Below are 25,421 nucleotides of genomic sequence, written 5' to 3' on the forward strand. Positions count from 1 at the left end.
GAGCCACTTGAGGATCCCGTCTCCCCCTAAGCTGTGATCTCGAGAGAGGCCGGGAAGGAAGCATGGACACTCACCTTCTGAAGCTGAGCCCAGACCTGAGGGTGCTTTCTGAGAAGCTCCCCCTGCAGTTAATTCTCTGTGATCTGGCATAACAGAGAGTGCCCTTCCCCAGGCACTGAGGCTTTGAGGGAGCAGAACTGGTTCCACAGGCCAAGGTCAGGTCAGGCACAGCGAATGGGACATTACCCCTAATGGGCAGCTGGCAACTTGCCTGTTGTTCAGCCAGAGAGAGAGTGTGTGTGTGTGTGTGTGTGTGTGTGTGTGTGTGTGTGTGTGTGTGTGTGTGTGTATGCAGGGGGGTTCTCAGTAAATGTTGGTGAATAGTGCTGAGATTTATAAATTGGCTATTATGACTCCAGTGTCTTGCAAAAACCTTGACATTTCTGCAGCAGAAGCTATTGATGTTAAGTGGCCTGGGGTGACCCTGTGCCAGGCTGGCAGGTTGGGGGTCCCCTGTGGTGAGCAGGTTACTTCTCTATCATCTGCTCTGAGCAGGGACCACAGCAACCATTTCATCCTCAGTAGGGGCAGGTTCCTCTTTACCTCTCACCCTGTGCTCCATGATCCTCTGGGCTCTCCTGGTCCAAGAAGTGCCTCCAGGGAGGCAGCTAAGTGTAGACTAAGGGAACCCTGGACTTGGAGTCAGAAGACCTGAGTGGGACTCTGGCCCTGACCCCTAGGGCTGCGTGCCTCAGGGTAAGAAGCTCACCAGCCCGAGCCCCAGTCTCCTCATCTGCAAAACGTGGATGATGTCCTCCTTATTTAATCTCACAGGCTGCTCTGAGAATGAAAATGAGAGAGAGCTCTACTTACCAAGTTTAAAGCCATGCACCTGCCTATTTTTTTTTTTTTTTTTTTTTTTTATCATTGTGTAGGCAAAGCCCGGCAAGGCAGGTAGCATATGTAGATTTGTAGATTTAGGAAAATCTGATCTAGTCTAGGGAAACACAACTTTCTCACCACACAAATCAGTAGGTGGTTAACCAAAAAGATGCAATTCATTCAGCTGGTGCATTTAATCATCTCGGGTTTAAAGAAATGACTCCTGGGAATGTAAGGTAGGAGGGCAGGGACCTGCAAGTATCACCGAGGACAGCAAGAGGTAATGCCCAAAATTAAAGTTGGAGGAATTTTAGGTTGGATAAAGCAGGGACTTCCTGCTCCTCAATTGAATAAAACACAGTGATGGCTGACTCGGGAAGGCCAAGGAATCTTATTCTGGAAACCTTAACAAGGTCTGCTGCAGGCTTAGATCCTCACCTGTAAAGGTGTAGAAGCAGCTCACAGGCACCTTTCCCCTCGAGGGTTCTAGGTGAGCCAGGTCAGCTGCCTGCCTTGTGGCTGGCACACAGTCTGCAGGTGACTCTGTCCAGCTGTGGGCTGATAGTGGCATTAGTCCGTGGAAGGGGACGGCCTCAGAACGGCCTCATTGTGGGTTTAGAAAAGGCTGGAGAGTGGTTGGTGGCAAGGGTATTTCTACATTGGCCCTAAGTGATACCACTGGAGCTGAGGCAAAAAGCTAGAGCCCAGGACTGTCAAGGGGCACCCCGCAGAGGGCATCTCTGTCTCTGAGGCCTGCAAATCAGATTTTATAAAGACTAACCCAGAGAAAGGAACTGTGGACAAACTTTCCAGACAAGCTTAGCCAGTATATCTGGGACAAGTTCCAGCCCTAGACCCAGCTTCTGGTTTGGTGGGTCTTGCATTTCCCCAAAGGGCAGGGCCAGCCCTGGGGACAATCTCAACCATCCCCTTTGTGCATTACCTGCCCCTGTTGGGTTTAATTTCAGGCTGAAGACCCCTGTGGCCCCTGGCATATTTCTGGGACAAAGCTTCTTCCCTGGCTGGGAGAATGCAATGGAAGGCCGGTCCTTACAAATTCCAGTCCAGAAGGTAACGTGCTGCCAAAACCAGAATGAATTACACTGTGCATTTCAGAGCCAAGAGGAAGGCAGTTTCAGCTGATTGGTGCCATGGCCTCCGTTCCCGACAGGGTGGAGAACCGAGAGCTGTGAGCCCACAAGTCTGTTGACATCTTTCTTCGAAGCCAGGGGCTGAGTTAATCCTTAACACTGGACTTGAGGGGTTTTTGCTTGTTTTAAAGAAATTAAAGAAACTAACTGAAAAATGAATGAGTAGGGCGGAAAATAAGCTTTTGACTGTGGAAAGCTTCATGGATCCCTCTTGGCAGCCGGCCACTCCTCGCTCAGGGCTCTGGAGAATGGCACCTGGGGCAGCTGAGGCCCTTCCTGGGTAACAGAGTTGGGGACTCCACCCTGCAATCTCCTTTCTGTGTCCCCTGAAGATAGTGCCAACCATAAATCAATGCAGATGGTCAAAGGGGCAAGGTCAGCATGAAGAAGCTAAACTTGTTTCTGATAATTGAAGGAAAAACTCAATGTTGAATTATTACAACATGTCTCTCGAGCTAAGCAAGTTGGGATTACGCTCCAGACGTCTGCCCAGCCAGCTACTGGCCAGGGATCCTTGGCTCAGGCTTCCCTTCCTGAGTTCAGCCTGAAGGTGGGAGAGACAGAGAGAGAGGGCCAGCCGTTATGTCCAAGCTGGGAAAATTGTGTGACACTCTAAATTAAAATCAAATCAGTTCAGGGACCCCAGATGCAGGGACAATCAATTTTACACACAATACTTCTTTTTCTGCTGAAATTCAGGCTATTTCAGGAAGGAAGGAGAAAATACACTTTAAAACTGGGGGAGGATTAAGAGAATAATGTGAGAATATTTCTTTTTCACTGTCTCCATATACAAACAAATACACTGTTGGGAGGTACAAACTCAGCCTGTTATCAACGTTGACTGGCCAGTCTTGGCATCATCCAGGGACACGCAGCTCATCTTTAAAACTGCACGGGACAGGTGGAGAGCATTTGCTCGTTCACTGGCCTGACAGGGGAGTTGCGGTGACACAAACACTCCAAATGTTGGTGACAATGGTGCCAGCCTTATAAGATTGCAGTGTCTGCTTGTTCTCTCAAAACGGAACTGGAACCAGACCCCAATGGCTGGTGCTGATGATGTCTGCTGGGTAAGCAGGCATGTCTCAAGTAGGGAACTGATAGACGGAGGAAGTCATGACTGTTCCGTAGAACTCCCTGGGCTTCCAGTCAAATCACACTCCTCCAAACATATCACCCTCAAAAGACAACTTCACTACTGGCCGGCTCTAAACCCTCACGTAACTATAACTTGCTAACGGTAAACCTGGGGATTCGCACTGCCATTCAAACAGGTGCAAGGAGAAGGCTCTAAACACCCAGAGCAGAACTGTCTGAGGACTGCTTTGTGGCTCTGGCCACTATACTTTTTGTGGAGACACCTTCTCAACAGAGAACAGCTCTTTATGGATGCTCTTTGTTGTGGACCCTGACTTGGGTCTGTGGGTGTGTGTGTGTCTCTCCTCAGAAAAAGGACCAGGCTGGGTGGGTTCGTGGCTGGTTGGTCGGCAGTTAGCAGCTGGCTGGCATCTGCTTGTGGTGTAAATTCCGGGGATGGAGCCAAAGAAACCAGGCTTTTGTCATGAGAGCAAAAAAGCAAAATTGAAATTTCTTCTGGAGCTCATGGCAGGTTCCCTTCCTGCCACCCTCCCAGGGGTCCCAAGGGAAGGAGGAGGGCAGTGGGGGAGGGACCCCAGGAAGGGAAAAGCACTACTCAGTGACCAGGAACGGCTGGCTGGTGGTGAAGGTGCCCGCCCTGCCAGTGTAGACCGTCTGCCAGGCTGCAACTGGTTCACCAATGCAAGGCCCTCAGCAGGCCGCCACGGGTCAGGCTCTGTTCCCAGCCCCTCCCTAGGGTGGACGGGCATTTCCACAGCGCATCCACCCAGACCCTCCAAAAGGTTTTGGAGGACGAGGTGAAAACCATCCAGGGCAACGAATGTTTATGGCTCGGCTAACACTAGCGTCCTGCTGCCTCATCCCTAAATTAATTGCTTTCTGACTCCAGGCTCCGAACTTGAAGGAGTAGCAGAGAGGAGATCCAGAATCCACCAGCACCCACATAAAGGTGGGGCGGTGGGCACCATGGGAGGATGCTGAAGACTCTGCTCCCTCTTCCAGCCTAATTCCACCTGAGACTGGAAAGGAAATGAAGACAGGGAGCACGGTGTCGTGAATGCCTCTCCGCTCTCTCGAGTAGTCGGGTTGTTCCAAGTTTCTCTTAGTTTACTCCTGAGAACCTTCTTTGCTTCGCTTTGATCTGATGCCTGCCCTTGTCCTTGAGGCACATCCATCTCTCTGCCTTTTCAAAGAAGAAACCAGTCTGGCCTTTTCCCCCTTGTACTCGGCCACCGACTTGGGCTGCGTGTTTTCACTCACTAACTCCCACCCTGAAAGCCACCTCCACTTCCCGCCCCTCCCAGAGAGGTCCGTCCCTGCTGGTGTCTTGTAAATGTTCCACCTGTCTCAGGCCAGCGTAAATTTTCGGTACTATATGCTGTCATGGAAAGGAAACACGGTGAACTCCACGGCCGACACTATATACTTAAAAGATTGCCTTAGTCAAGATGAAAAACCATGTAAGAATTAGAAAACACTCTTGTCAGGAAAGCGGGGGAGGGTGTGTGCTTCATACCAGTGGGGGGGAAACAGGGTTGCGCCGATGAGTCAAGAATCACAGAGTTCTAGGAGCTGTGGCTTCCGAGGGTGCCAGGCACGGTGGTAGGTGTTTTACACCATCTTTTTCTCACACGCTCACAACCTGTAAGAGCGACTCGACTACCCTGCACTCAGGTTAGATGAGGAAAGTGAGGTTTCGCCAAGCAGTAACATGTCCAGCCTCACACGGCCAACAGGACTGACCCAGCTGTGTTAACTTGAAAGTGCGTGTGCTTTAAACTGTATCATGCTGTCCAGGTGTCCTTCCCTGAATCACAGTTTGACCTGGTTTCCTCTGTTCATTTGGCTCTTTCTTTGCCCGAGAGAGATCACAAATTCAAGAACAAAGAATCCACTCTCCAACCTCGGAATGTAAGTTCCTGAGAGCTTGGACCCTGTTACCCTCTCCAAATTGGGAGGTCCTGGTGATGGAGACATCCCCCCTGCCTCTCTCCTGACTGGGCCACCCTCCTCTGTCCTGTATCCCAGAGACCAAGGCTGTGTGGAAAGCAGGCGTGTGGCACGCAGGCGTGTGGCACTGGGGGGTGGGGATGGGGTGGGCAGTACAGGAGAGAAAGAGCTCGCCATGCCTCGGCCATCACTGGGACCCCTCCAGACAGGGGTGGAACTCAGCAGGGCCCCCAGAGGGTGACCCCGGTCCCAGCAGACCACTCCATTCTGCGAGGGCTAGTCCCATGGAGTGCTGGAACCCCCTAGGACAGATCAACATTTACCGCCCGATCTAATGGAAACACATGAACACGCACCGCCGGGGGTTCCAGCAGTCAGGGGTGGAGTGGGGAGGAGACCCAAAGGGCAGCCCCTCGAGGACTTGTACAAAAGGCTTTCCACTTGAGCAGCCAGTCTTTGATGATTATAAAGGCACAGGCGTTAAATCCATTTTTGATGTAAGTGCTAATAGCTCTGTGTCCTTGAAGTTCAAAGCGGGCACATACATGTCACTAATTAGCCAGGCACGGAGCCATTCCGCTCCCTCTCCTTTCTAATTAGGTCTTTAATAACAAACAAACTCCGACCTTACCTCCGACAGTCAAGAAGGGCGGCCGTGTCCCTGTTTGTAGCTGCTTTGGAATTGCTAGTTCTAGGTGTGGGTGCTCAGCCAGGGCAGGCCTGGGGGGTGGGTGGGGAGGGGACGGAGGCAGGAGAGTCTATGAGTCTATGAGGACACAGGGCTGCACTTCCTGGCCCTGCTAGGAGGAACAACAGGGGGCAGGAGAGCCCTGGGCTCCAAGGCTGCAGGCTAAAGACCCGGGAATAGCTCTGCTGCCCCCTTGCATTTGAGGAGTTGGGTTGAGCTGCCTGACTTGGTCTCATTTATCCATTTCTCAGCTAAGGGTGCTGGTGATGATGCCACAGAGATGGCATCTGGAAAGAGCTTTGTGGTACCTGAGTCCACGGTTACACACGGGACTCACCTGGGGAGCTTTAAATCCTCCTGAGGCCTGGGATCCACCCAGGTAGATTGATTTGATTGGTCTTCAGAGCTGCCCTGGGCACTGGGAATTTTAAGAACTCGTCAGGTGATTCTAACGTGTGGCAAAATTTGACTACAACTTTGTTGGTCCTGCTCTTAGGGCTGATTTCTGACCGATGGCAGCTATCAATGGGTCCACCTTTATTAATGAATACCATCCACCTATGGGGCTTATCAACTACACCCAAGGATGGGATTTGGGGCTACAGAGTTTAAAAAATGATACCCAATTCCAGAAATACTTCTGTCTCTCCCACTGCCTTTGTGCATTAAAAAAATGCCTGCCTGAATGTTTGCAAATGCAGCCCCACCAAGCTTCCTCCCTACCTCTGGTATGCTTCCATGGCTCTTCTTGGATCTTAAGGTGCTGTCACTGTCACCCCTTTCACCTCCAAGGGCAAGGGATGGAAAGCTTTGGAAACAGCAGCAAGAAAGGCTGAAATGGACCCCAAGGACCCTCTCAAGGCCTCAAGTGAACAAGAAGGAAGCAGGCCTGCCGGTGGCAGAACCTGGGCTGGGACCAAGTCTTCATATCCCCTAAACGCTCATGCCCCCTCTCTTTTCTTTCTTAGTGGACTAATCCACAGGGCCACCTCTCCCCGCCCAGGAAGGGAACGGGTTGTAAGGGAAGCTCTCGGTAGTTCGAACACCAAAAGCCAGGGCATGGGAGCGGAGGGGACACTGTGTAGCTCTCCAGCAAGTCATTGCCAAGCCTAAGCCCAATGGGTTCTTCAAGCCAGGTGGGTGGGGAGGAAGGCTGGAAGGGGAGACAAACACTTCCCTGGGGCTACTTCTGTGGAAGGTTTAAGGCCTATTTTATGCACCTAAGGCTGAAGGATCAAGACCCAGAAAAGTTAAACAAGGCCAAGGACATATAACAAAACTGGACTAGGGGTTTCCCCCAACACTGGCCATGTTTTCTGGTTTGGCAGCTATGCGTTTAGTCTTCTTGCAGGAGGTCCTTCCGCCTGGGTCAGTGCCGGCCTGACCCCCTGACTCCAGGGCGTCCTGGATCCTGCGAGTGTTTGCGAAGCCGAGTCTCTTCTCTTCTCCCTAAGGCCAGGAAAGCCAAACCTCTCCAGGTTACAGTCGGAAAATAACTTCCAGAAGAGAGAGGGGAAAGGGGGGTGGGCGTCCTTTTCCTCCCACTGCGGCTTCTACCACAGGCTCACGGGGTTGCATTAACTGTTTACCACAGACCTGGACAGACCATTTTATTAATATTAATAAGTAACCAGGAACAAAGGGCCCCTTTATTTTTAGCCTTCTCTAATTGCGTAGTAATTACTCATCTACAAAACAAATGAGCCCCTGCTCGCGGTTGCCATGGTTCCCAGAGTCCAGCCTCCCTGCAGGATGATTGGCCGAGGAGTCGCCGCTCCCGGCTGGAGCCCCGCCCCCTCCACACAGCCATTGGTCCAAAGCCAGAGCCAAGCGACTGGGCGGCCAATCCCCTCCCAGTCCTAGGCTGGGCAGTGCCTGCCTGCGACCTTCCGGATTCTGTCCCCGAGCCCACGGGAAAGGATGTTGACTCACCCCCACGGAGAACGTCTGTCTTTCCCAGAGACGCTCTCCCTGGTTCCCCTGCCTGTTTTCTCTTGGGCAGTGGCTAACTTTCTTCAGCTGTGTTTAGCTAAAGGTTCCTTCCAAATAGTGACCTTCAGAGTAACTCCCTTTTACCCAAACACCCCTCCCTTGGGCCTCCTTTGTCTGACATTGGTCCGAATGGATTCAGGGACCTGAAGTCAGAACAGAAATGTCAGCCAAAGCCAGACAGTGCCACGACGTTAAGTCTGCAACAGGAGAAGCAGGTGCAAAAAATACATACAATGCCTCCCGAGGCCTGTCGTAAATGATTTTGAGTTATCTCCTCCCCCAAGGATATGGAGAATTGAGTTGACAGCAGCTGTTTTTTTTCTTGAGTGTATGCTTTTAAAGATGCCGAGTTTTGCTTGCTAGGCTGGTATGGTGGCGCCTCGGCTACTGATAGCGGTTGAGAGGTGCAGAGTGACGAGACCAGCCTGGGCCTCAAATCCTGTCTCTGCCACCCCCCAGGACAAGCTAAATCTCCTCCCTAAGCCCCAGCTCTTTAAGCTTTCAAATGGGAATGACAGTGACCACTTCATAGTGAAAATTAAATAGGATAAGGCATGTGGGCTTGGCCCAGTACTTGGTTCACATTAAGCAATAAATGTTAGCTATTATCATTGCTATATTAACTTTATCTCAATCAAGTTGACTGGGAATTGTTTCTAGCATTCCATCCACCTCTTGCAAGGGCCCTCCCCGGTGGGGTAGGGGGGTCTGAATTTGGAGAATCTGGCTGGAGCGCTCCTTTGGGGGCCATGGGTGGGGTTCACCACCGCCCTTATCCTCTGGCAGGTCTAAATCCGACAGCCAATCAGTCAATCAGAAGCATTATTTGCCTGCCTCTTGTTCTGTAGAATGCCAAGCTGGAAAGGGGAGGACTTTTAATTAACATTAATACATATCCTGGAACAAAGGGCCCCTTTATTTTCTGCTTTTTCTAATTGCATAATAATTACTCATCTATAATAACAGTGAGGGCTAGACTGACTTTGCCTCCTGGAGGACCGACAGTATATTGTTGGGGAAGGCAGGGGTCACCCTGAGCCACATGCAAAAATCTTCCAAGGACTCCTGGCCCCACCTTTCATTCATGAGAACTCACCAATCAGGAAGGGTGCCATGGACGGGAGGTTGTGCTGAGAACATGGGAGCAGAGGTGGGGCACCCTGGGAAGGGTTAATCGGGTGTGGCTTCTTGGCAGTCTCAGCCAGACAAGGACAGAGGGAAATGTACTGGCAAGAAAGAATGGGGGCAGGGGCTGCCATGAGGGTACAGGATGGGACCCAGCAGCCCCAAGCAGAACCAAGGGAGTCAAGGGAAACTAAGACCCTGAGTGGGAGGAGGTGGAGGACCCTGGCTGGAATGCCCTCCAGTGTCTGCCTTCTGGCTGCCTGGCTCCCTTCCCCTGGCTCCAGGTCACAAACCCAGCTCCAAGACTCAGGATTAAGGGTCAGGCTGTGCTCTGTGGGGCTGCTGCCAGGCTGAACTTCTTTAGATGTTTCTGTCCTCACTGAGCTCCATGGCTATGCCAAATTGAAATCACCTGTTGGTCTCCGCACTAGGCTGGGAGGTCCTCATAAGGCACGGATCGTGCTCGGTATTCATCCATGAGCTTCCAGGGCTGTGGTGGACATTCATGGGGTTGTCTATACAGCATCCATTCCCTCTTCCTCCCTCTTATCAGGCCCCAGATTTTCCTTTGGGTTTCCTCCACTTTGTAAAAGCCATTCGATTTAGAGGGGGGTGGACCCCACTCTCAGTGATGGGTTCTTTAGCCAAGCAGCATAAAGCTCTGCACTTTTGCTAGAATACTGGACAATATGACCTCCTCTTCTGGCCAGGATGGTACAAAGCTGAAAACCGTGGCAGCCCTCTTGCCACCATAAAGAAACCCAAAATACAAACACAGTATTGAAACGAGAAGGGGGACAGAGTTGAGATAAGTGCAGAAAAAGAGCCCTGAGCAAAGCACACATGCAGCCCACTCTTCTGTGGAGCTTTCAGTATGTGAACTAATACATCCTCTCCAATAGTTAAGCCACAGTGAGTTGGGTTTTCTCATACAAAACCCAAAGCACCCTGATTCGAAGACCTAGGATAATGCCTGCCACCTATAATTATAATTGGTTGTTACATGCTTAACAAGTACCTGCTGAATTAAAACTCCATGGCAGATAGGCCCTGGACCCAGTTCTGACATCCGCATCTGAAAGGTGAGGTTGTGTGATCCGGGGCTGGGTCCCGAGTCCTTGGTCCATTCCGAGCTAGAACTTGAGGTTGCCTGGGCTCTCCCAGCACATCCTTCACTGCTGCTTGTGCTGGGTGCTGGGCAGTAGTTGGGTCCTTCATGAGTGAAAACGGCTCCCCCCAGGGCTACTTTAAAGAGGTCAAAAACCTGGGTTTGAGTCCAGGGCCCTTCACCCTTGACCAGAGCCCCGATCTCCAAGGAACCAGCTGTGTGACTTTGAGTAAGTCCCAGAACCTTTCTGAAGCCCAGCCTTCTCATAAAACAACAACAAACAGGCCCAAATCATCTGCCTTCCTGCCTGCTTCATGGGGTTGCTGTGGTCATCTAGATGACAGTGTTTGAAATTTCAAAGTTCTGCAGAAATATAAGGAATCGTCATGCACCCAAACATCCTCCTTTGATGATTCTCATCAACATAGGGGTTTCACAAGCTTTGGGGGACTTCCTGGACCCTGCAGGGCCCCTACCCAGTCCCTTTCTCTTGTGGTCTGCATGTTCCTATGGGGCTACGAAGGGCACCACCATGCTTTCCACATCCCCTTCAGATGTCTGGGCCTGGGTTCCCGAGCCGGCACAAGAGGGAGGGCCACCCAGCTCAGGGGGCGGGCAGGGATGTGTCACCCACTGAAAATCATTCCACTGATTTGAAAGACCGTTAACATTCCTCCACTCCATTCGCTTTAGGATTAACTCATTCTTAAGTCTGGGCTTCAAGGCTAGTCACTAATTGCACTAGAGCTGATTTATCAAGTGCATGGTATTTCTATTATAAAATTATTGATTAGAGCTGATGTATTTTATCCTCAACAGGGTTGGTCTTGAAAGCCCTTGGAAAATGAATGAAGCTGCTGAGGTCAGTGGTGGGTGGCTTTGCACATTATTATAAATTCACTGGGGTTACTGAAATCCATGCTGGACTCCTAGAGTGAAAGTCCAGGCTCTCCCAGAAATGAAAAAAATAATGACAAACTGGAAAATAAGGCACCCATCCCCAAAACCCAAGGCAGGGGGCTGAGAGATGGGTGTTCATGAAAGATCCTATGGGAAAGTCTGGCTGGTGACAGTGGCTGGTCCTACTGGGTCACAGGTTCGCTCTCCCTCTGGGCTATGGTGTTGGCTCATTCCATGGCTGCAGATGAGCCTCTAATCCCAGCTACAGGGTCTCTCCATGACCCTACCCACAGATGGGCCCAGCTTGGGGTCACAGCCTCAAAGGATGCTTGCTGCTAGCACAAGGAAGGCGGGGGGGAAGGAAGTAGAGACAGCCTTCCTATATCCCTGGACACTGGATACTGCCGATGGAGGCCCAGGAAAGCTATTTTAGAAGTGAAGGCCAGCACATTGATCCATTTTCCCTTTTCGTTGCAGCTGACAGTGGTCGTTGTCAGGCCAGAAGCAATGTATTGTGGGAAATAGGGGCTTTCAGGGGAGAGAACTAGATTCTCAGGCTATCGGAAGTAAGAAGTTTTTGTTACCTGTTTTTATATTCCTTAGTGCCTGGTACAAAGCAAATCCTCAGTAAATGCTTGTTGAAAGGAAAATCTGGGAACCCTAAAGCTGTGGCCACAACCAGCCCAAACAGCTCCAGGATCCCTCCACGGCTGGACAAGACCTTTCACACCCCACAGCCCCTAACATATCTAGGCAGAGGCTATCAGTGTGGGAGTGGAAACTATTTTGAGAGGGGTAGAATGGGCAGGACTGCTTCTTGAAGATCTGTTCTCCTCAAAGTGTTTTCTTTTCTGGTTCAAGTTAAAGGATTTATTCTATCCCTCTGATATGAATATTGCTTTTGCTCACTCCACCCTACTGGAACTAGACTTCTTAGGAATTCCAGCCACAGGGCAACAAAGCCATTTTCCTAGCAGAGCCAGAACAGGATTTAGGCCAGTGGGAGGGGGATTTTCTGCTCTATTTCTGCCTTCCTCTACCCCCCCACCCCCACCCCCTGCCTAGGGTCAATTTGCAGCTTCAGCAGCCTCAAAACCTGACAGTTCCCCCCACTTTCCTCTGCCCACACCCTCGCCCCCGGACAGCCAAGCTGGAAGGCTGGCTCTTTCCAGACTGCACTTCCTGTGCCTGGCTGCCCTCATTCTGTCTGTGGCAGACTGGCGGAGCTCACATTTAATCCTTGCTCACCCTGATTCTGCCACTGGCTTCTGCAGCACCGTAGCTTCTTTCCGTCGAGCTACCATTTTGCTCGCTCCCTTCGTGCTCATTTGGGGACTTTATGAACTCTCTGACCTTCTCCTGGGCTTCCATCTCACAAAACAGGCAACTTGTACCCTGAAACGGCTCAGATCATGCCCACCTGTTTCCTGCAGCAGCTCACAGAGCCTGCCGCCTTAGGGCGAGTCAGAGCCACCAACCACTCTAAAGAGCAGACCACAGGCAGCAAGTACCATCTCACTAGACATCAACTTTCCAAGATTAGGGACATCTCCAAAGGCTCTAAGAGGCCTCTGGTGCTCCCTTATCACCACAAATATAGGGAAGACATCTGTCCAAAGACCACTGGGCACATACCTTTGAGGCAGTCATCCTGGGGGACAGGGGGCCTCCTCTGCGGTTGTTACAGACCCACCTTATTCCCTCCCCACCCCACCATGAGGATGTGCCAAAAATCTCCAACCCAGGAATGTCCCCATACCAGGAATGTCACTCACCCTACCCTCCTTGGAGAGCTCATTGAAAACCTCCTTTTCCTTCACCAACGACAAGAACAAATACCAACATTCGCTGTGACCAAATGCATTCCCTGTCTGTAGACTGAGGGTCTTAGGATCTCAAGCCTTGTCCCTGCCATGTCTCACTTCCCCTTGGCCCCAAGGAATTGACCATAGAGACTGGGCTGCCGCATGGTCCCGTTTCCCTGAAGGGCTGGCTGTGAGCTGGCAAAGGACTCGAGGAATGGAGGGGCTTGGCAGGCTATAAGAAATTAGAAAAGATCTGCTCTGTTCAAGAACGATGTGAGGAAGACCAGAACAAAGAAGAACTCTAAGACTCCTTGCATCCTCTTTCACGCTGGATACTATCAACAGAGACCTCAGTTGGGACGGCTAGAGCTGAGGGTGGTGACCCAGTTCTGGACTGGGGGAGCAGGGAGTGTGAGGGGAGGTGGTGGTGGCTGATGGCGAGAGCATGGATCCAAGCCCCTTGGCAACACTGAAAATATGGAGCCCCTTCTCTTCCTCATGCCCCACGCTATGCTTCAGCCGGTCGTGCCGTGCCGAGCCGTCGGAGACCCTGTAATACCAACTCAACAATGCATGTTGTACAACTACAGCTACAGCTACCGGTACATCTACTACAGTGCATGCATTTAGTTCAGTCCCACAGATACATACAATCTAAGAACAGGCAGGGGAGGTGTGAAATGTTTTACTGGACAACAGGTGTTTTGGAGTTTTAACTAATAAAAAAAAAAAATTGAAAACGAAAGTTTACAAAAAAAAGACATTTCTCGAGAGTTGACTATGAGTTTGTTTCTTGAACTGTTTCATCTGAACAAGCAAAAACATGCAAACCAGCTGGTACTAACAGGAAGCTGGACACTGAGAGAGGATTAATAGGTGTGGACAAACCTTCCCGCTGAGCGTGCTCAGAAGAGTGTTTGAGAGGAGGTGTGCAGATCCTAGTGTAAGAGAGGCAGGAAAGTGTGCCTCAGAGACACTCTCTCACCGCAGCCCCAACCAAGCAAGAGAAAAGACAACAGAAACATAACTGCTGACACTCACCACCACCATCGGGAGCTCATGTCACTAGATTGGGATAAAGCTGGCAAGTATAAAGTACAGTAAGGGGTCCTGGCTGGGGCTGGAGATGGGGGCTGGAGATGGGGCCCGGGGGGGCTCCAGGGGGCTCAGAAGCTCTGAGATTGATACACTGACCCACCCATAATGTCGCCCGGAAATAAAATAGCCTGAAAATCCAAACCACTTCCCTCACCTGTGGGGGAAGTCATTGGCCAAACTGGATTTAGGATTGGGTGGGACATGATGGGGCTGTTGGAACTGAATGAATACGAGCAAAATAAACAAACTCTAGACTGAGCACAAGAAAAGATGACATTTCAAACTACCAGGTGAAGGTAAAAGAAAAGTGACCACTGATAGTGAAGTTATCTAGGAGTCGGTAGGGACCTCCCTGGTGGGGTCACCTGAGCCCTGCTCCCCTCAGGTCCTGGGTGGATTAGGAAAAGGTGGGCAGCCGGCCCGGAGGAGTTGGCTGAGGTGGGTGCAGAGCTCAAGGCCCCCCTGGACCCCCTACCCTGACACCATAGCCCTGAGAGATACCAGTTGCCAACCTGAGCAAAACCCAAGCTGCTTCCCATCCCTACAGCCTTCAGCAGGTGCTTCCTACCTCAGAAAGCTCCCCTAATAAGTAAGGATGGTAGGAAAAGAAACACAACAAAACAAAACAAAACAATAGGAGGAGGTGGACAAAAACGAAAAGACAAAAAAGGGCTTTCCATAGGATGCCTAATTCCTACACTCAGCCTGAGAGCCCCTGGGTGGGGCAGAGGCCACATCTCCTACTATTTTAATCACCTAACAGGTTTAGGACGGTACCAAGCTCAAGGTGGGTACTCCACACGCTCTCCCTGACCCGTGCTTCTCCCTATAAGGGATGCAGTTAGTACTGGAGTGTGCTCGGGAGGCTGCAGGAGCATCCTCATCCCCTGGGAAGGAACTGGGAAGGGAGGGGCAGGGTTGCAGGCTGGTCAAGGCAGAACTGGGCGATGGGCCTTCAGTGAACCCCCCAGGGCCTGCAGGGGCAGCGGAACTGAGGCACAACCCAAGCCTGTCTGTGTGGACCCTCTTCCAGAGGCCGGGCAGCTGTGGCCACTGGGGCCGGGCCACAGGCAGAGAACCAGCGTCTGGCCAGGCTCAGGAGTCCAGAACATTTTCCAGAGGGAGATGATCATCCCAAGGGGCCAAAATGGGTTAGAAGAAAGAAAGGCAGAGATCTTCCTTCTCCACCCTGGTAACCCTACTCCAGGCCCACGGTAGGTGGGGGAGGCAGGGCGGCTGGGGGGCCCTGTCTTCTGGCCCAGAGGGTGTTCTAACCGCAGTGGGCACAGTCTAGCCATCGCCCTTAGGCTCACCCCAAACCCCTGTCCCCGGGCAGCATGGTGGAGTTGCCCCAAAGCCTGCGGGACTGCCTCCTGCCCCAGCCTGCACCCCAGGGCGGGCACCTCGGTGCTGAGGACTCACTCCTGGCACTAACCCAGGCTGGTGTGGGCAGGTGGTCAGGGGACACTCCTGAATAGAGTTCACTAGCAGTGCAGCGATGAACATGGCTGACCTAAATGGCCTGTGGGAGTGGTTGGCTCTGGATGAAGATTGGCTACAAATAAAAACACCACTGATCCCGAAAAAAAAATGTGTGGTTGGAGATGGTGTCTGATCTCTGGTGGTTAGGAGTTAGAGGGAATGGGTGGGACTCTGGCCTGGCTCTGGGGCTCCATGAGGGGTGGGGTGGGGGTGGGAGGGGGTAGAGACTGGGAGCTGGGGGGGTGGGGGGCACCACTCTCAGACTCACAAAGAACCCCGTGCTGCCCTTTAAACTTGCCATGAAGTCAAGGAGAACCGGGGGTGGGAGAGAGGCAGGGTTAATTTCGGGTTAAAGTTTAGTTTCATAATCCAAGTTATAAAAGGAAAGAAACTGAACGGAGAAAACAACGACCAACAACACTCAAAAATCTCAAGATTTTTCTTTTTATCTCCCCTCCCTCCCCCCGCCCCCCAGGCACAGATAGGACTAAGGGTCATTTATAATGATACCAAAACAGCACTTAAAATACCAAACGGAAGAGGACAACATGAGGCAGCTGCCCCCGGCCCCCGCGAGGCTAAGGGGCACTGGCCACAGGGTGGGCAGAGCCTGTGGAGACTGGCTGGGGCAGGTGGGAGCTGAGGAAGGGCACCCAGCTATCTGGACCTGCCTGCCAGTCTGCCCACTCCCCAGATCCCTGGCAAACTGCCCCTCAGCTGCCCCCCACCCCCCAAAACTCTTTGGCCCCCTCCAAACAAAACCCAATGGATAATTCAGGGAAGGGGATCCTTTGTAGCTCCGAGGCAGTGCCAGTTTGCATGGAACGGATTTTTATGGACGCTTTCTAATGGGCCTCACTGTGCCGGTTTCTCATGACCAAGGGTTTGGGTTTTTTTGGTATTTGCCCTCTGGGCTTTCCAAGTTCCATTTCCCCATCCCCTCACCAGCAACACCATCTTCCCCCTCCCCAGAGCCCTGTCCACGGGGCATGGGGAGAGAGCTGCAAACCATCGCCAGGGTGAGGGAGGGAGGCAGAAGGCGGCTGGCCTGGCGGAGTCAGTGCACAGCAGATGCCCTGCGCGCCCAGGAAGGCGGAGGGCATTTGGGGGGACTGAAGTGCCCTGGCCCAACTCCGGTCTGATCCCACAGTGCCCTCGAGAGGCTCCAAACCGCCTGAAAGGTTGGATTTGGAGATGAAGGATGGGGGCAACCACATGGGAGAGAAAGCCCCAGCATCCTTGGCAGCTGGAGGCCAGGACCCATCTGGTCTCTGTTAAGCAGGAGACTAGGATGTGACGGGGCTTCGTTCACAGGAGGCAAAGTGCTGGCTCCACGTATGGCCCTTTAGGGGCCCTGCGGCTCTTTGGCCAGATCAGAACACTCTCCTGCCAGGTACAGGAGGAGCCCGGGAGAGGGCTGGCCGCTCCAAGGCTTTGAGCTTCCCCTCGCACAACCTAGAACCCTCTGGCTCAGTCAGAGACCCCACGGAGGGAAGCCTTGTACACCAGTTAGAAGCCAAGGAGAGAAAGGACACAGGTGCCCTGAAGCGACTGTGTCAGCGGAAGGGGAGCGTCCAAAGGTCAAAAGGAAATATTTTTTTCTTCTTAAAATGAGAGAACAAGTGATCTTATTGGTTTGCAGTCCCGTGGCACTGACCCCCACTAGGGGCTGCCCCGGGTGGCAGGGCCCGGCCCACCCCTCCCTGCCCCCGGGCTACGGTCAGAGTAGTGCTGGGCAGATGCAGACACACAGATCCGACAGGGCCTTTACCTTTCCCCCTGACACACTGGGGCATGCCTGGGAGCCGCCTGTCCCAAAGACCTCCCTACCTGAGCCTCTCGCTGCTGCCACTGCCGCCGCTGCCACTGGTCCATAAGCCGCTGCTGGGAAGCCTGGAGGGGAGAGAGGAGTCGGAGTCAGGGGCCCCCTTCAGAGGACCACAGACAGACCGTCACCCAGGCCACGCTCCCCACCCTCCACACAAGACAGGAGGGGGACGGGAATTCACAAGTCAGCCTTTAGGGGGGACACACAGCAGTGGCTCTCAGGCTTCTGGAAGGCACAGCGTCCTTAGGTATGCTTGATCCTAACACTTGTTACTCCAGAAACAAAATTCGGGAGCATTAGGAGGAACTATCCCTTGAGGACTGGGACCGAGCCTCCAGGCTGACCCTGCCCTGCACCCGAGGATTCCCTGGGGCTGTCTGGAGAAGGGTCTGGCACGGCTGGCCCGGGCAGTTGCTCCCTGCAGGGACCCCTGGCTGAGTGGTCAGCTCCAATGCAGGCAGAGAGCACCTGACAAGAACAGGCACCTTGGCCAAGAGACGGGCTCATCCCAGCTGTTGCCAAAGGTACTGGAGGTTTGTGTGGCCATCTAACTCCAGACTTGGTCAAAACCCCATGTCAGCCGCATCCGAGGGACGGCTCTTTCACAGCTCCAGGCCCAAGAGTGAAGCATTCCGGGGGTCCCAGCTGAGTGTGTAGTGAAGCCCCTGGAGGGAGAGCGTGGGGCCGCGGGAGGATCTACGTGGGGAAAGTCCTGGGGCTTCGTTCTCTCTCTTAGTTTTTCAACCTGCTAAGGCACAGTGTTGGGGATTTCAATCTGGTCCCCCTCTCAGGGGAAGCCGGCAGTGGAGGGCTCCTAGAAGCCCCAGGAGCCCTTCTTGATCCCAGCCTGTGCCGTCTACAAGAGCAGCAGGCAGCAATGGGAACGAAGGTCGGGAGGACAGGAGACCAGATGCGGCTGCCGAGTGTCCTTGTGAAGGAAGGGGTGGCCGAGTCCCGTCCCCCGGGCTTGTCTCAGCCACCGGCACGTGCACACACTGACGCTCTCGCACACGCATACAAACATCCTCTGCTGCCCAGGCAGAGTCCTGACCCCAAGCCCTGTTTTAAATGATGTGCCAGAAGCCAGTGGAAACTCAAGGAAATCCCCAACAGAGCTGCCCAACTTCAGCCATTGAGCCTTTCAGATACGGAATTTCTGTGGGACAAGAGCGAGGAAGACATGCACCAGTAAGAGCAGGGAGCAGAGGAAAAGAAAGGGGAGAAGGGGAGGGGGGAGGAGAGGAACCCCAAACAGAGCAAACTAGAAGCCCACTAAACTAAGACTACAATCTTAGCTACACGGAAAACTACTAGGGGGAAAGAAGATCAAGAGGGAAGAAGCTACTCTAAAAAGGTCAGGCTAAGCTACTTAAAATGTCAATGAAAAGAGACGTACTTGCATTTAAGTATGGTAATAGGGCTGTGGAGGGGGAAAAAAAGAGATCCAGGTGAAGTAAACGTGCAGACTGTCCCTGTGGTTGGACTCGAGCCGGGCTCCCAGGAAGGACGCTGCTCAGTGCCGGGAGGGGCAGCAGTGAACCCCAAGGGCACCGAAGGAAGAGATCCCACCACCAAGTCCTCTCCCCATTTCTTCCAGGCAGACTAGACTTCTGAAGATGTGTGTGCTGGTGGGAATTACTGATGGAAATAAGAAGTCAAGTTACTTCTCACTGTCCCGACCCGTTATACCGTCTCTGCCGCCATCAGGCATGAAGCAGGGCTCAGGGGGTGTTTGGAGAAGGAGGTGGGGGCTCAGGGGAGAGAAGGAAGGTCAAGTTATTCTTTTGTACTCTCTTACCATGCATTTGAAACAGAAGGTTTCCTTGGAAGCATGAAAGGTGGTGGTGGGGACACAGATCTGGGGGAGGGGAGTTTAGTCAATAAAAAGACTCGTTAACAAAAGGTCTATTTTGTGGAGTTGAGCCTATTTTGGACAAAAAGTCTGAGAGAAAAGGAAAAAAAAAATCTCATCCAAGAAAGGAAATCCATTATCCTTAATCTCAGATAAAGGCTCCTGCTGGAGACTGGGCGTCAGACACTGCTGAGGGCTGGAATTTAATCTCAACCATCAAAACAGAGGGTAAGTCAGACTGATAGGTGTGAGGGGAGAGGCAGAGGATGAAAGCCCTCCTCCCCACCCCCATCTGCCCCGTACAAAGGGGACGGGCCAACAGCCCCAGGGTCGTACCCCCTTTCTGAGACACCAGGGCCCCTGCCCAGCCTCTTCCCCCATGCTCGGAAGCACTGGGAAACCTGGAGGGGACACAGAGCCTGCACCAGTATCCAGACCCCGAATGCAGGTTCTCACTCCTCCAGCTCTCCACAGCCCCCTTCTGTCCTGCTCAGCGGTCCAGCCTCACTGGCCGCCCCAAACGCGTTCTCTAGGTGACCTGCAGAGAGCCCCTGATGCTGAGTTTCCAGGGCCCGGGGCCCTTTGTGGCTTGAGGGCGATGGACAAGCACAGATCCAGGAAAGGGTGTGTGTGTTGCAGGGAGGGGGACTGCACAGAGGTTGTCAGAAGCCAGAGAAGAATCATAGCTCTGGCCTGAAAAGGGGAGCAGCCTGTCCCCAGGCCAGGCCCTTCACAGGGTGGCCAGGGGTGGGGGGTTAGGGGGCCCCAGCACTCACATGCTGGTGGAAAACACCCTCCCAGGGCTGGCTCTGGAAGGGCTGCGAGTGCAGGGAGCAGAAGCAGATTCCCTTGGTGGTCCCATTTTCAGCATTTCTCTCCCGGCCCAGAGAATGCTGGGGTTACCTGGGGCAGGTTTCTCAGAGTCTGGTTTCATCCTTGGGGAACCTCTCTATTCTCTTTTTGAAGGAACAGGAGTCTGGGTTGCCAAGGAGAGAAGACAACTGCCCCGACAGGAATACCAGGGCAGACTGCAGAGAATTGGACAGAAAGGCTGACAGGGCCAAAGATGCAGGGCCCGGGGCTTCTCTTAGGGGCTGAGACCCAAGCAAAGGTGGGGCAGAGCTCCCTGGTCCATCAGTGCCCTGGTCTGCCCTGGCGTCCACTCCAGGGTGGGAGATGACCACAAAGGAGGCAACCAGGCTTCTTCCTGGCAAGGCAGCTTAGCACAGCAGCAACATGCCCAACTCTAGTGCCTGCCTCGGTTCAAATCCTGGCTCAGCCACTTACTGAGTGGCCTTGGGCAAGCTGCTTAACCTCTCTGTGCTTCGATGTCCCTATCTGTAAAGGGGATTACCATATCTGTGCCTGGTTAATATATGCAAAGTGCTTAGAAGAATGCCTGGCCGCAGTGAGCTTAAATGGGTGTTAGCTGTTGTCATCATGAGGCTGTCAAGCCTGTCCAGCCATCAGCCCTCCTTCAGGACAGGACTCACCCCCATGCATGGCTGTCCCACCCTTTCCATGGTGGGTCATATGGTCAGACAGCCGTCAGCATACAGGGTACATATCAGTAATCCTGTACCGATAACAGTCGTCAGTAACCCTCCAGAACATCCCAATTGCATAATGTCATTTTAGTGGAGCTGAATTTCCAGCTCCAATAATGACCAGGCCAAGAGAGCTGCCCGACACCAGGGAGCCTCCTACCTCCCAGGTCTTAGTAGGAAATCAGGCAGAAAGGAGAAAAAAGTTTTGCTGATGGGGCCTCGCAGCTGTAGGTTGGACATCTGGTAACCTGGCTATTAGGAATGGAGTATGTTTCTCCCGGAAGGGAACCTTACATTTAAAAAGATGCCTGGTGTTGGGGATTGCATCATATCCCCCAAAAAGGCATGTTTCAGCCCCAACCCCTGGTCCTGTGGGGGTGAACCCATTTGTAAATAGGACCTTTGAAGATACTCTTAGTTAAGGTGCTCAAACCAAGGGTGGCCCTTCATCCCATATGGCCGAAGTCCTTATAAGCAAAGGCAACTGGACACGGAAGGAGAAGCCACGGGAAGCAGGCAGAAGTGGAAATCAGTGGAACCTGGAAGAGAGGACGCTGCCATGCGCACTGCCATGTGACGGAAAAGCCAAGAAACCCCGAAGACTGCCGGCCAGCCAGAAGAAATGGACCCTGGAAGGAAGCAAGCCTTCCAGCCTCGGACACAGTGAGCCAATCAATTCCTGTTGGTGAGCCAACCCATTATGTGGTCTTTGTTTTAGCAGCCAGGAAACTAAAACACCTGGGCATAAAAGAGTGACCTACTGATGGTAGAATTTCGGGCATGGGCAAGTGTCACTCCTTGCAGGAGCTGTCACTGTTTGACAGGGGTCAGACCCCTAGTCTGGGGCTCCTCTGCCTTCTGAGTGAGATGACAGAAGGATCCTGGACTCGGCCTGGCTGACCCGACTCGCTCTGTGACTTGGGCGCTGAGTAACTTCTCTCTACTGCAAGGAGGTCAGGCCAGATGACCTCCAGTGTCTCTTTGTCCCCAACCCCCGCATGAGCCTGTGCCCTGGTGTAAAAGCACGAGAAACCCAAGTCCCTTTGTCACAGGAAAGTGGTGCCTTTGTGGTTGACGCTAATGAAACCATGGGGTTAGTGACTTGTCCAAGTGAAAGGTGTTTCCATCCCATTGACAGCGAACAGGACACTCCTCTGAAGTTTTGGAGCTGTGATACTCCACTGACAATGACAAGTTAACGGTATTTTGGTTCTCTGAGAATTATTTGATACCACACCGAGTTTCTACTGCTTCTATGGCACTTACCAGCTTCTGCAGTGCTTCCCAGCTTCTGCCTTACCTAAGCACAGTTATATGTATATGTACGTCTTATTTCTCTTGCTGGGTGACAAATTCTTCTAGGGCAGGGTCCAAGTCCCACATAACCACTTAGCACCTAACCCAGCATCTGCCCCAGAGTACATTCAGCAGATGATGGTCAGGCTACCTTGGGGCAGCGGTGGAGAGCCAGGGCTGGGAGTGGACGCTGTGGGTGAGCTGCAGCCGACAGGCTGTACCTGTAGGTCTAGCAGCCTCTCGCTCCCACTGTCCTCCACCCCCACGGACAGCAAAGTCAAATGCCCACAGCAGCTGGGCCAGGAGCATAAATAACCCAGGGGCGAGTACTGGGGCCATGGCAAATGGGAGCACCCCACTTGAACACAACAGTTGTCGGTCCTGTTTGTCCACTGGCATCACCAGGACAGCTTTAGAAAATGCTGATGCCTGGGCCCCACCCACAAAGATCCTGACTCATTTGGTCTGGGGTGCAGCCTGGGTGTCCAGACCTTTAGGCTCCCCAGGTGACCCCATTGCGTAATAGGTTGGGAACCCATGGCTTAAAGGCATTCAAGTTTTTTAAAACAAGTTAAACTGCAGAGTCTGCCTGCACAGTTTGGTAACCCTACTACCTAGTGGAAGGAAAAGACCCCCTGGAAATACTTTTGTGAATCTAATTCTTGCGACCAAACCCCTCTGAGACCCACTGTGGATGTTTCCATTCCAAGTGGCGCTTCTCAGTCCTGCCTGGGGCAGCCCAAACAATATACAGAAGACCTGGCCCCACCAGACCCACGGAATCAGGCGGGGCCTGCACCCCCTTATCTTTCCAAGGCCCCCCATATGATTTAGACGCACAGTGTGGGCAGGGAACCACTGATCTGGAAGAAACCTTGGGTGTGGGGTCTCTGTTTCTAGTAAACACCGAAAGGACACTGCCACCCTGTCCTTGTCTGCTGCAGTTTTGTGTCATGAATCTTTTCCTCCCTTTCCTGATATGAAAAATTGCCAGACTAGGAGTGGACTGCTTGGGTGTGTTTCTGGCTCAGTCATTACTGAATTCGGTGTCCTTGGGTGAGTCAGTGGGCCCTCTGTGTCTCGCACAAAAAGAGGACAGAATTCCAAGGTTCTTTATGGCTCCAGCAGGCTGAGATTTTGAGAGGAATCTTTATAAGAGAATCTCTAGTAATGTGCATCACAGGGTCCATTATGAAAGGCGATTTTCCTTATATTGTGCTTGCTTATATACCCTTCCCCAGTATACCCCGCGTGCCCCATCCCACCCCCAGCCATTCCAATGGATGGCTCAAACAGTCTTGGTTAAACCCAGTTTTGCTTTACTGAATCCCAACACTAAAAAATAAGCAACCAAAAGAGGACACTGTCACCCCAAATGTAGGAAATGCATTCCAAAAGAGTTTGGAAATACTGCCATCTGCCATTCCAGCTGGCCAGGACCCTTCCCACCTCCAGGCAGGCCTGGATGGTGCATTTTTGGGGTGGGTGAGCATAGGGGTTCAAATTGGAACAGAGGGCCTAAAAAGGAGGAAAACTCAGTAATCAAAGGGACACATTTACACGATTAAAGTATAAAATTCTGCCCTGAAGCAAGCTGATGTACATCCATTTGAAGAAAGCCCGAGTTCCTGGAATTCAAAATAGGAATGTGATTTACACACACCTTCTCAGGAGCAAGTGCCACATTCCCCAAGGACACCGACTGCTTCATTCCCACGGAGACGTCCTGGACAAGGAAAGGGCTGGGGGCTGCTGGGGGGAGGGGCACCGAGGAGCGTGTGGGCTGGAAATGCCTCACCATCGTAGCAGCCTGGAAATGACAGTCATTTGGAACCTGACAAATGTCCCTCCCAAGAGGAAGGCAGGGGGACCAAATGCTAAAGCCCAGCCAGGTGGGGGAAGGGGTCAGCAGCTCTCCAGTCTGGTCTCTGGAACCTTCTTGTTGCCTAAGGGAGGGTCAAGAGCCCCAGGGGTGCTATCACCTAAAGCAGAGGGATGACCCGAATAACAGCATATGCTAGTTATCTTAATTTTTAAAAAGTATTTAACGCTTTAGATATTTTGATGGGGATAAATGGAAGGTATATTGCCAACATAAAACCTTTGTGAAGTTTTGCTGTCAGAGAGCCTCTATTTGGATGAAAGGGTTTGTGGGGGCATAAAAAGAGAAGCCAGGTGGCAGGGCCAGGAGCAAAAGGCATGCACTTTGCTGCAGTTCCCTTCTGCCTTGGAGGTGCTCCACCTGCTGTGTCCTTGAGGACCAGGAGTGGGGCGAGGTTGCCTCCCTGCTCCCCGGCCACGTGGCACTTTGCAGCTTCTGATCTTCCTGGTGAATGATTTCCCAGTTCAGGAATGGGCCTTGGTCTAAACCCTAGCCTGTCCCCCAGCTCAGGACATGGAGCTGCGGCTGGGGAGGAAGCAGGGAGGGTGCTCAGACCTCGGAGAGTGGCCCCTTCCAGCCACCAGAAGCCTCGCCAGCCCCACAGCCCACCACCCACCACCCACAGGAATTCCTCCTACCCTCCCATCTCCATTCGGCCTCATTCTCAACCTCTCAACCTTGGCTGAGCATTGGAATCCCCTGGGAACCTGAAAAAATACTGATGCCTGGGCCCTACCCCAGGGATGCTGATATAATCATTCTGAGGTGCAGCCGGGAACTTCAAAAGCTCTCCGGGGACTCTAGGGTGCACCTGGGGAAAGAACCCCAGCAGTAGGTCCTCTCCTGGGCAGAAAGAAACAGAAGGCTCTGTCTGGGGACGCTGGCCCAGCAGCCTTCTCTCCAGGGCCCTTTCTGTCCCCGAGGCACTCAATCCCTCCCAATAGAGAACCGGACCCCAAGATTCAGGACCTTCACTCGCCGAGAACCTCTGCAGAAAACTGCACTAGAGCTCTTGAAACTCCCCACTCTTGACCTTTAACCCCCTCAGTAGTAATTAGTGAGCACCTAGTAGATGCCAGGCATTGCTCTAAGCACTGGCATCATGGCAGTGAGCAAAACACACAGTCCCTGCCCTCGTGGAGCTTACAGTTGCTAGCCATGATGGGGATGGGGAGCTTCATCCATAGGACTGGGGTCCCAGGAGCCAGCTCACACAAACCCTGGGAAGGAGAGAAAACTGGCCAGTGAGAAGCTGGGCCATGGGCTGAAACGGGGGCTGCAGCTCACTCTGCCAAGGAGCTGGGGGTGTGGATCTGTGCCTGGGACCCTCTAGATTAGGGCCGGGTCCCTCTATGTCCACTTCAGGTTTTAAAGCTGAGCTCAAAGGACCCGGGCAGGGCTGGGCCAGATCCTGTTTGAAGACAGAGGCAGCGATCAGAAGACTGAACCCTCAGGGAAGGTAACAGTACAGGGGGAAGCTATTCAAATGAATTATTTTCTCCAAAATCCAGGAGGCAAGAAGAAAAGTAATGGAGGTATTTCCATGGCCATGATCTTGACCTAATCCCCTAAAGTTCTCACCACTTTGATTCAATTCAATTGAATTCAAATTGGTTAAAAAAAAAATCACTGAGCTTGGCACTGGGACACAGGTGACCAAGACACAGGTCCCTCCAATTCTTTCCCATCATTACCCACTGAGCTGGTGGCAGGGGGGCAAATCCTTGCCTTCCA

General features: G+C 52.6%; 1 protein-coding gene across 6 annotated transcripts in view; it reads right to left on the reverse strand.

The window, feature by feature from the left end:
- The window catches only part of MSI2 (musashi RNA binding protein 2), a 392,076-nt gene that overhangs the window by 9,995 nt on the left and 356,660 nt on the right, over positions 1-25,421 (reverse strand). For 3 of the 6 annotated variants that reach the window (XM_037810397.1, XM_037810394.1, XM_037810393.1), the window contains exons 11-12: positions 18,507-18,530; positions 17,113-17,175 (exon numbers count right to left, since the gene is read on the reverse strand). In XM_037810397.1, the coding sequence (XP_037666325.1) occupies positions 17,113-17,175; positions 18,507-18,530 (87 nt within the window). The remainder of the gene's footprint in view (positions 1-17,112; positions 17,176-18,506; positions 18,531-25,421) is intronic. The other 3 variants (XM_037810398.1, XM_037810396.1, XM_037810395.1) reach the window with 1 other exon arrangement.

The sequence above is a fragment of the Choloepus didactylus genome, chromosome 18 (genome assembly GCF_015220235.1).
Source record: "Choloepus didactylus isolate mChoDid1 chromosome 18, mChoDid1.pri, whole genome shotgun sequence".
NCBI classification, from domain to species: Eukaryota; Metazoa; Chordata; class Mammalia; order Pilosa; family Megalonychidae; genus Choloepus; species Choloepus didactylus.